The sequence below is a fragment of the Choloepus didactylus genome, chromosome 8, assembly GCF_015220235.1.
Source record: "Choloepus didactylus isolate mChoDid1 chromosome 8, mChoDid1.pri, whole genome shotgun sequence".
NCBI classification, from domain to species: domain Eukaryota; kingdom Metazoa; phylum Chordata; class Mammalia; order Pilosa; family Megalonychidae; genus Choloepus; species Choloepus didactylus.
The window spans coordinates 125,559,790-125,571,409 of NC_051314.1; the positions used below are offsets into that span (position 1 = coordinate 125,559,790).

At 40.7% G+C, this 11,620-nt stretch overlaps 1 protein-coding gene across 2 annotated transcripts in view; it reads left to right on the forward strand.

The window, feature by feature from the left end:
* The window catches only part of LPCAT3 (lysophosphatidylcholine acyltransferase 3), a 35,827-nt gene that overhangs the window by 22,429 nt on the left and 1,778 nt on the right, over nt 1-11,620 (forward strand). For both annotated transcript variants that reach the window (XM_037846201.1, XM_037846200.1), the window contains exons 2-9: nt 7,168-7,275; nt 7,801-7,907; nt 8,494-8,587; nt 8,753-8,790; nt 9,236-9,414; nt 10,205-10,313; nt 11,127-11,213; nt 11,304-11,470. In XM_037846201.1, coding sequence (XP_037702129.1) covers nt 7,168-7,275; nt 7,801-7,907; nt 8,494-8,587; nt 8,753-8,790; nt 9,236-9,414; nt 10,205-10,313; nt 11,127-11,213; nt 11,304-11,470 — 889 coding nt within the window. The remainder of the gene's footprint in view (nt 1-7,167; nt 7,276-7,800; nt 7,908-8,493; nt 8,588-8,752; nt 8,791-9,235; nt 9,415-10,204; nt 10,314-11,126; nt 11,214-11,303; nt 11,471-11,620) is intronic.

The following is an 11,620-nucleotide window of genomic DNA, read 5'->3' on the forward strand; positions in this document are numbered from 1 at the left end:
GCTAGAAAGTAGAACCAAGATTCAAACTGAGATCTGTCTTACCTCCAAAGCCCATGTTCTTCTAACTATCCAGTATCTTAATTTAACAGTTTGTCGCATTTTAGAGAAAGTGCTCTAACTATGGATCTCATCATAGCTGGAAAACATAACCAGTACCCTTTTAAAATAAATATGCTATGAATCTTCTTTTGAAACACAGATGGAGGGGAAATCCTTTAGTCATATGATTGCCATGCCAAATAGAGATTAGATTCAGAAGCTCTGATATCCACTTGCCCCAGAATTTTTCAGATAAGGCCTGCTACCCTTTGAATTTATTTGAGTGTCTGTATGTATAATTTAGTGAGCATTTAAAATATTTTAGGCACTTTGCTGTTTTATGTGCATTATTTCATCTAGCCCTTGTATCAACTCATTGAGGCAAATAATAGTAACATCCTCATTTCACAGATGAGGAAACTGATGCTTAAGATCACACAGCTAGTAAGAGTCAATTACAGTTGATCAATAAATCAAAAAATTAAATGTACAGGATAATATGCTATAGGAGATCCAAAGACACAGGAGACACAGTCCCTACCTTTAAGAAAGAGATTATGAACATATGAAAAATCTAAGACAAAACAAAAATGCAAGGACTAGCATATAGTGGTATACAATGATCTGCCAAATGAGTGTTTTTATCCTAAGTGCCATGCATTTAAGGCACTTAAATATAGTCCATTTAATATTATGTAGTCCATAATACACCAGGTCATGAATTCATCGTGGTCTGAAGTGGCCTTAAGAGAAGGAGACACTAACTGGGTTTTGAAGAATGGGTAAGATTTCAGTTTGTAGAGGGGTAGTTGGAGAAGGTATTCTAGGCAAAGGGATTGGCCTGAGCTAAGGTGTAGAGACAAAAAAAACACAAGTCATGTTTGGGCAAAAGCAAGCAGACCAATTTTAGCAGAAGCAGAGAAATGGAAGCTATAACTAGAAATGTAGTTTAGAAGATAGACCTTGAATGTTAGGCTTAGGAATTGGAACTCTGTTGGGTAGTCAGCAGGTAGCCATTGATGATTCCTGAGCAGGAGTTGAAGGAAGATTATTCTGGTGTAGGATGGCTGGGAGTTAGGAGGCTGCAGGCAGAGATCAGGTAGAAGACCACTGCAGGACCTTAAGGGTAAGGTGCTAAGGGCCTTAACTGCAAATATGGGACAGAAGAAAAGGTAATGGTGGTGGTGATGGTGAGAGACATTGGAAAAGAGAGATCAACAAGATTTGATGACTAGATATGGAGAACAAAGATTTTGAATCTGGTGTGTGACCTGAAGGATGGCAAGGCCATTAATAAACATAAAAAGCCAAGAGAAGGCTGATATATGGGGAAAGTTATGTTTTAGTTATATAGAGCTTGAGATGGTATGAGAGATGTCCAGCCAGGAAGTAGGAAATGTGGAACTGAAACTTGAACTTAGGACTAAAGATGTGGATTTGTCTTTGGCATGAAGATCATATTAAGTTACTTGAAAGTAGAAGGAGTTTCCAAAGAGGCAGTATAGTGAGAATAGTACAGGGCCAAGACTGAATCCTGGAGGTTAGCCAAATTTAGAAGCCAGAAAAAAAGCCTTCAGTGAAAGATACAGTGGATGGGTTGGCACAGACTACTCAAATTATAGCCTGTGGAACATACCAAAGTAAGCCCAAAATTAATGAAAGTGAACATTTTAAGAACTTTTGTAGCAAGTTAACAGTGTCACAACATCCCATGATTTTATGTTTTACAGAAGTATTTGTGTATAACATATGGGAATTAAAAAATTGGTCTTCGCCATTGGTTGAGAAGTACAAGGTTAAAATATAAAAGAGCCAGGAGATCCATTCCTAGGTATATATATACCCATGAGAATTGAAAGCATATGTTCACACAAAAACTTGTACATGAATGTTCATAGCAACATTATTTTCAATAGCCAAAAAGTGGAACAAACCAAAATGTCCATCAACTGATGAATGCTTAAGCAAAATGTGGTATCTCCAAACAAAGGAATATTATTCAACCATAAAAAGGAATGAAGTATTGATACATGCTACAGCATGGATGAGGCTTGAAAACAATTATGCTAAGTAAAGATGCCAGACACAAAAGGCCACATATTGTATGATTCCATTTATATGAAACATCCAGAGTAGGCAAATCCATAGACACAGAAAATGGACTACTGGTTGCCAGGGTCTGAGGGAGGAGAGAATGGGGAATAACACTAACAGGTACAGGGTTTCTTGGGGTGGAGGGTGAAGATGTTCAGAAATTAGATAGTGGTGATGGTTGCACAACCTTGTGAATATACTAAAAACTACCGAATTTTATACTTTGAAATGGTGAATTTTATGGTATGTAAATTATATCTCAATTATTTAAAACCAATGAAACCAATGAAGGAGAAGCTTTCAAAAAGGGGAAAAATATAACAAGACAGTCAAGGCAACTAGGTTAGGAGTGCAAGATTTGGGCATTCCAAGAAGAAAAATTAAGCCAAAACATCATTCTGTAAATTTAGCAGTTCTCAAAGTGTGGTCCACCAACTCCTGGGGGCCCCTGGGACCATGAGGTTAAAAAAAAAATAGGAGGTCCGTGAGGTCAAAATTATTTTCATAGTAATACTAAAATGTCATTTGCCTTTTTCACTGTGTTGACATTTGTACTAATGCTGCAAAAGCAATGGTGGGTAAAACTGCTGTCACCTTACTTTAGCAAATCTAGGCAGGATACCAAACTATATATTCTAGCCTTACTACCATGCACTAAGGTTTTTTTTTAAAGGCCAGTTTTCTTAAGAAGGTCCTTGATGAAGCAGTAAATACTTTTTAATTTAATCTAATCCCTTGGGTAGGAATCTTTTAATATTTGTGTGAAGAACTGAGAATGTGCGTAAAGCACTTGTGCTACATGCTGAAGTAACAAGGTTTCTCAAGGAAAAGCAGTTCTGCAATTGCTGGAGGTTGCATGTTTGAATTAACAGCTTTTTTTTTCCTCACAGAACACCATTTTTACTTGAAAAAATGACTGACAGATAAGCTATGATTTTTTAGACTTGGACATTTGGCAGACAGTTTCTTGAAAATATATGAAGTGAGCCTGTCACTTTCAAGGAAAACAACTGACACTATTTGTAACCAATCATAAAATTCAAGCTTTCAAATGAAAATTAGAATTTTGGAAAACTTGTGTCCGCTACCATGAGCTTGACAGCCTCCTAATATTTCAATTGTTCTGCTGACAACCAGGGTATTGTTAAGGAATGTGACTTTTTTTTTCCAATTCAGTTTTACTGAGGTATATTCACATACCCTACAATCATCCACAGTGTACAATCAGGAATATGACTTTTTGATATGGTGTTATAGTGAAATAATGTCAATATATGGAAGACCTGCTTAATTCAGTGAGCCAGTATTTTCTGAATAACCAATGCATGATGTTCCAAAGCACAAGAGAGATCAAAGGACTTTGCAAAGTATGAAAAGTTTGTTGATATGGTTTCAGATAGCACTGCAACTAACCTTTAGGAAACCACCATTTAAGTTTTGGTATAGTATCAAAGAAGATCCAGAATAATCTGAAAAGGCTATTAAAATACCTTTCCAACTATATATCTGTGTGAAGCCAGACTTTCTTCATATACTTCAACCAAAACAACATATTATAAGAAATTGAATGCAGAAGCAGATAAGATACAGATATCTTCTGTTAAGCCAAAGACCAGAAATTTGTAAAAATGTAAAACAATGCCGCTCTTCTCATTAAATGATTGTGTGTGTTCATTTTGGAAAATAGTTACCAGACTTTAATGAAAACAGCCCATTTCTATTTCTTCAAATGAAACCTCAGAACCTTTAGGATTAATAGGTAATTTCAGAGCTTTTGCACAGGATCTAGCAATCTAGGTGGTCACTGATCCCGGTCCCCAATACAAACAGCACTTAGAACTGAGTAAATATCCTGTGACTGACAAGAGAATGCAGTTGTTATCAACTCCACATGCTTGACCAATACCTCTGAAGAGAACCAAATGAAATGTCTTCCAGCATTCTGTTTTAAGGATCCCAGCATTTTGAATGTCCTAGTTTTTGCTCTTGCAGAGTTCCCATTTTAGTAGGGGACCCACAGGTCAAGTATGAACTCTGCTCTAAGTCACCATCCTTCATCTGCTAATAAGTTTCTGAAGGCCCTTCTTTAAACAAACAATCAAAATGAAGAAGAAACAGTAACAGTACTGCCAAACAAGTTCTTAAAAGCCTCTGAATCAGATTTATAAAAGAACAAACCCCTACCTGTTTGGTGCTATTAAAGGAAAGAGCAAACCGTAGTTATGAGCTGAGAATTTTATTCTCAAGGCCTGGTAAATACTACTGCCTCGCACTGGGGTTTTAGTACAGCATTGCTTCTTAACCTGGGCTGCACATCAGAATCGCTTGCAGCACTTTTCTAAAGTACAGATCTCTTCCCCTTCAGACCTGCTGAATCAGAAAGTGAGCGGTGGGTTGGATGAGTCAGGAAGGAAGTGCTTTGGTTGTTTTTAATAGATTCTTTGGTGATTCTGACAGTAGCCACTGCCATATTAACCACTGGTTCCCACAAAAAGCATTAAGACTCAGAAACAGCTTGCAGGACAAAGCCCTCCCAAAAAACAGCACGTGCCTGAAAGGGTGACTAGGCAGGCCAGCTCCAGAGCTGAGTAGCAGCCAAGAGCAAGGTTTGTGATGACACACTCCAAAGCAGTTCTGGGTTGTCACAGCAACTCACCCCAGCACAGTTCCTTCTTCCCCTTTGTGGCTTCATTCCAGGTCCTGCTGTCCTCCATTATGGTTGTAATGTTCTTGATAAACTGGTCTGCTTCATTCTTCTTTTTCTCCCAGTTGCTCCATCTTCTTATCATGCTACGGTGCAGTAATAGCTCACCAGTACAGAACTCAACAACTTCCATTTCCCAAAATATACCTGAAAACAGAAGATAGCAAAAACGGGCTTTGGTGGCCACAACAGATATTCCTTGCCCTATACTAAGTCTGGGTTTATATCTTTTTCTACACCTTTAAAACAAAGTTATGGTTTCTAAGGTCTGCAGTAAATTAGAAGTAGTAAAAGGAACTATTCTTGGTAGGCATACTAAAAGCTCAGGAAGTAACTATTGATCCCTGAATAGCAAGGAAAGGGGCAGAAAAGCCCTAAGAAATAGATAAAAGAACTCAGAATTCGGAACAGCCCAAGCCCTCTTAGGTTTAGAGTCAACATTTTTACACACTTCAGCAGGTCCTCAAGTCATCATAACGACTTTAAAATAGTTGTGACTCAGATCAACAAGAAAATGTTCAATTATATTTAGTTTAAGGAGGCAGAATAATGTGTGTTGTAGTTTTAAATGTTGAGCATTCCAAATGGTTCAAGTGTTTTAGTGACTCCAATTGGTTAAGGATTTTAGTGCTTAAAGTGCTCTTAGCTAACCAGAATTTATATTATAACTGCTCTAGTAATTAGGATCTACCCTATAATATTGTTTCTATTCATTTATACCCTTATTCCTAAAAGAGTAAAAATAGAAAGGAAAAGATTTAGGACAGCTGTGTCTTACTCTATATACTGGCTCTGGTTCTTAGCAATACATGCTTTTAACCTGATGTTCTATACCTGCCAAATTTCTGCCCATGTGATATGTGTGAGACTTGATCCTATTTCTTTGCTCATCCATCTTACTCTGAAAGGTCATAGATGTTTTTCTCTCCCAAGTAATTCTATATCACCTCATCTCAGCCACCACCTGTCACCACCACCCCCCCATCATATGCTCCATATACAGAATACCTAGCATATAATAGACATTAATAGACATTTGTCAAAGGAATGAATGAAATTATAAAATAGACCCTAACCTATTACAGGAACAGCAATCAAAGAGTACTGGCAAATCCTGGCACCAAGAAGATCAAATGGTTGATATACTTTTATTGGGGGGGGGGGGTCACTAGGACACTAAGTACAAAGGCTGTGATCGTAAGTTTAAAAAAAAAAAAGATAAAAAGATATATAGGGAAGAAAAAGCCTAGAAGGAAACAGCCAAAACTGTTGTTGCTATAAATATTTAACGTTTATCCATTTACGTATTCAATTAACAAATATTTGAGCACTTCCTTTGTATATACAGTTCTAACATTGCAGAGTTAACCAAACAACTCACAACAGGCTATAGTGCCCTTGATAAAGATAATTAACTGCAGTTTATAATTTAAAAGGAAGAATTGGAGCAACTGAAAACCATGACCAACTTGAGTGCTCAAATTATGCAGTGATAAGATAGGTAAAGTGTCCTTCCAAAAACCAGCAGGGATTCCAGTTCTTCTCACATGCACTAGCAGCAGGAATGTTACCAAGCACGCCAGCCAGACTGCTCAATAGAACGCTGAGTGGGAGTCTAATTTTAGTTTAGGAATACCAGATGTTATGGACCCTTTTCAATTGAGGAGACAACCCCTGGCTGTACGTAATTACTTCATGGCCCATTAGGAAATCCCCTATAGCTCATTCATGGCCCTTGATTCATTCTCTGAATTACAGCTTTAGAAGACATTTTCACAATATACTTAAATAGATTTGTAACTTGTTGATGCCCAGACCTCAGTGTAAAGAATATCTATACATGTCCTGTAACTGTTATATATACAGTCAGCAATCCCAAAATATAGCCTGGTGTTACATTTATATTGATCCTCTTAATAATTTGACTGACAGATACTCTGCTAGCAGGACAGGTATTGATATAACAGATCACAAAGGTGAAAATTGTGTTTCTAGGGCATAGTTCTGCACCCTCAATACCTTGTATCATTTAAGAAAAATTCAATTAAGAAAAAAATCCTAGCAATATTTAATAGGTTATACATGAAATCTAATCTGAGGGCCTGCTTTTGTATTGCCTCCATATAAAATTAGTATCTTTAATTCTAAAATTCTACTTATAAAATAAAACTTTTTATTTTGGGGGGTACTATTAGCATCTTCTCTGTTGATATCCATATAATGTACATTTTTCCTCCCTGGGCTGAATGTCATGCCAGATAAACTTCCAAAATAAAATTGGAATGGCACCAGGCACAAGTAAACTTCTTCTCATCTTCCTCCCCCTCCAGGTTACCCCTTTGCTTTGTTTTATCGACATTACCTTTTCTACAAGGACAGCTACCTCATCCACCTCTTCCACACCTTCACAGGCCTCTCCATCGCCTATTTTAACTTTGGTGAGTGAACTGAGACAGGAATGACACTGGGATTAAAGGGAACCCAGGAAAGAACAGACTGGAACAAAATTTCCTTGATAGAATTTGATGGATAAGGAAGTTATAATGCTCCATTCACAAAGAGGGGGTTTCCATGAACAAGAACACAGTTTGACTTTTCCTTTTTTTCCCTGTATGTGTATTTCTCTCCCAAATAAAAACTTTTTGAGAGTGGTTACCCTTACCAGACCCCATCAACAGAGAGACATCAGTTTCTCTCTGCCGTGGCTATAACTGAATGACAGATCCAAGCACTTCCCACTCAATCAGCCCTCAGCTCAAACACTGAGAAATAGGATATCACCCTGTTAATCCCTTATATTTATACAATTAATTTCCAGCCCTTCCTCCAAAACATGACATTCTTTGGAAAGAAAGATCCCAATACCAATGTTATTTCTTTATATATTCTTTGTAGTTAGAAGTCTCAGGAAGGGTGGGGATGCAAAGAAATAAGGCCAAAATTTGCTTTCTTCTTACATCCAGGAAACCAGCTCTACCACTCCCTGCTATGTATTGTGCTCCAGTTCCTCATCCTTCGACTAATGGGCCGCACCATCACTGCCATCCTCACCACCTTTTGCTTCCAGATGGTAAACATCTCTCCCTTGGGAGCTCAGGTCACAGCTGACAGCAGTTTCGGGACAGAGGAGGGGGAGCTGTGGTGTAGAAAAGCAGTGAACTCGACCTAGGAGACACAATTTCTAATCCCCTCTCCCAATACTTATCAGTGGTATCACTTTGGGTAGGTCACTTATCACAGGCCCAGGGTGTTTCATCTGCAGATTGTAATGGTAATGCTTTACCTGCCTCAAGAAAGGGGGTAGGTAGGCAGCTAGTCCTTTGCATAGGACTGTGCCATCAAGGTTCTTTGGTTCTGACCAGAATTAGCCCAGGTCTCTGTAAGGGGGTCACTTAAAGGCAAGACAATAAACCAATTCAGAATGAGCCACAGAAGCAAAACATCTAAATTCTGTTTTCAATGTAGCTCTCATTTTGCTGAGAAACCTTGAACGAGGCTCTTGCTCTTTATAGGTCCAGTTTCTCCATTTGAAGGAATTTCTTAAGCCTTTTAAAGGTGGGATCAAGAAAAAGGGAGAAAAGAAAATATATTGGATAACAGAACAGGGAGAAAATAAATAGTAATGAAGGTAAAATCAATGCTATCCCTTCTCCTAGACCTACCTTCTTGCTGGTTATTATTGCACAGCTACTGGCAACTACGATATCAAGTGGACAATGCCGCATTGTGTTCTGACTTTGAAGCTGATTGGTGAGTGGTAGCCCGCTGCCCTCCCCTTTGAAACCCAGGCTACTCCTTGCTTAGACCAAAACTGACTCGGGGTTCCTGTGACACCCCGGCTACACTCAGTCCACAGGCTGCCTCCTCAAGGTGCCCTCTCCCTCTGCTTTACCCGCCCCTTCTCTTTTTGCTCAGGTTTGGCTATTGACTACTATGATGGAGGGAAAGATCAGGTAAGTACCCACACCTCAGCAGAGAGGTTAAGGATTTAACCAGAGGGAAGGAGAAAGGCTGTTATTACCAAAAGCCTGGACCCAAATACCAGGAGCAGAACCTCTCCCTCATTCCCCAGCCTTTGTGATCTCCCTGTTTCAGATAGCTCTGAGCAAGGATCAACAAATCTAATTGCACGAATTGGACTTCTGGCTCTTGCATGAAGTCCAGCTATCAATGCCAGCAGGGCTTTTGGAATAGCAACAACAGCTACCGGTTGCTAAGCTACTCCACACACATACTCATTTCCACGCAAACCAACTATTTTTTTTCTATATCATCCCCCAAAGAGGTGGCTATTTGAGGAACCCCGTTCAGTGGGGCACAAGGGTGGGAAACACTCAGACTGGCTCTTGGGGAGAGATTCAAGGCTATCCTGAACCATTCATTCTCTTCTCGGCATAGAATTCCTTGTCCTCTGAGCAACAGAAATATGCCATACGGGGTGTCCCTTCCCTGCTGGAAGTTGCTGGTTTCTCCTACTTCTATGGGGCCTTCTTGGTAGGGCCCCAGTTCTCAATGAACCACTACATGAAGCTGGTGCAGGGACAGCTGACTGACATACCAGGGAAGATACCAAACAGGTAATTGCCCCTCTTGGTCAAGACTTCTGTGCAGGGGTCTTACCCAATACAAAGCCACTTGGAAAGTGACTTTCCTGAAAGCCAGCCCCAGCTGCATTCTCCAGCATGAGCCTGGCACACAGGCCTGTGCCACGCAGGCCCTGACCTGTCACAGTGGCCCTAGTCCCTGCCCTCTGCTGCTAGTGGGCCCTGCTCAGTTTAGATCACTTTCAGCTGCCCATTCTGATTTTTTAGTACAAATGTAAAAATTCACTTTTATGCTGCAGTATTTTGCCTTAACCAGCATGTCCCTGCCTCCAAAGCCCTTTTTGTCATTAAAAAAATATATTTAAATATATACCTGAGTAGAAAATTTAAAAGTTACTTCACTGATAACCTATCCATCCTGCATCAATTCAACCAGGATAGGAAAGGAGCAGGTTCAATATTGGTTATTATTATTTACTGCCTTATCAACATTGGATTTCCAGTCCCAGTGTAGATTGAGAACCCTGGTGAGACCTTGAGATCGGTAGTAGCCCTGCAGGGTGAACACCACAAGACTCATCCACACTGCTCCCCTGCTGCCTGGAGCCTCCCTGTGACTCTCAGGTTTTGCACTCACCATTCCTCATATCCCACCATATAGAGAAGATGACTTTCCCTGAGTCTGAGTGTAGACTTTGGACAGCAGAGCTACTCATCCCATTCCAGATGGATAACCATACCCTGAACACTCCTCCCCATAATTTAAGCTTGGAGGGGGAAGGGAATAGCCTCTGACCTTCATGACCCCGTTGTTCTTTTCCAGCATCATGCCTGCTCTCAAGCGCCTGAGTCTGGGCCTTATCTACCTAGTGGGCTACACTCTGCTCAGCCCCCACATTCTAGAAGACTATCTCCTTACTGATGACTATGAGGTGAGTGGTTACTTAAAGCAGCAGCAGGGTGGCTGCATCAGAGAAAGAAATGGAGAGGCAGGGATCACTGGAGAAAGCAGAGTTGGATAATACTACCTACAAATGCATGTTGGTTTTGCTCTGGTTCTGTGCCAATGGGTGTCAGTGCCAGCTGGGCTGGGCCATGTTCACCAGCCAGCATTGAATGACCTTTGCTGGCATAGGGCTGTGCCAGGTGCACTTTGGGCACCCTCTTCCTGCCCCAGGAACAGCTCTCAGCTTTCTCTATTGCATCAAGTGACTCCCTGGAGCACAGCAGTTTCTAGACCTTGCTAGCCTGTTTTCTTGTCTCAACTGATGTACCTGGGGGGCTTCTACAGAAAACAGGAAATCAAGGGAGGGGGAGGTGCTGCCTTTTGTCCCTGCCAAGCTGAAAGGCTTGCAACAGTTCATACCCATTCTGGGTAAGTTTGTCTCCTTAAATTAATATTGAACAGTCAATATGTAAAAATCCCTCAGTACTTATTGCTCCAAATGCTCAGTTCTTTGGGAAGGAAGACGTACATTAGGGGAAAGTTAAGTAGATTAAATACAGTGCTGTCTCTGGAACTCTCCAAGGAAAAGGAGGCGAGTGGATGTTCACTGGGTGCCCCTGCTTATTCCTTTTAGCCCAGGACAAAGGCAGTTAAGCCAAACTTTCAGGTGGTCATCTGGCACTGTTATTTTGACAAGTCTGAAGTAGTCAGCCACAAATCTGAAAAGGAAGAACATTAAGGGAAACTTGCCTTGCCTTTATAATATCCCCAATGCACATGTGTTCTTTCTTTTCTCAAGAACCGCCCTTTTTGGTTCCGCTGCATGTACATGTTGATCTGGGGCAAGTTTGTGCTCTACAAATACGTCACCTGTTGGCTGGTCACAGTAAGTAGAAAAGAAAAAGTCTTATTTAAATAAGCTGTGGGGATAGTGGGAAGGAGAACAAGAACCCTAACTGAGTTTTCCTACTCTCAGGAAGGAGTATGCATTTTGACGGGGCTGGGCTTCAATGACTATAATCAAGACGGAACGGCAAGGTGGGATGCTTGCGCTAACATGAAGGTATGGCTCTTTGAGACAACCCCCCGATTCACCGGCACCATCGCCTCTTTCAACATCAATACCAACGCCTGGGTGGCCCGGTAAGCAACTGGCAGGGGGCTCTGCACCCTAGCTTGTTCCTTTTCCCACTTCCCTAGACTTGAGGGCAGAGGTCTTAGGTCATCTGTTAACTATCTTTTGCCACTTTGGGTAGAACCTCCAGTCAACCCACACACGCACGCACACACACA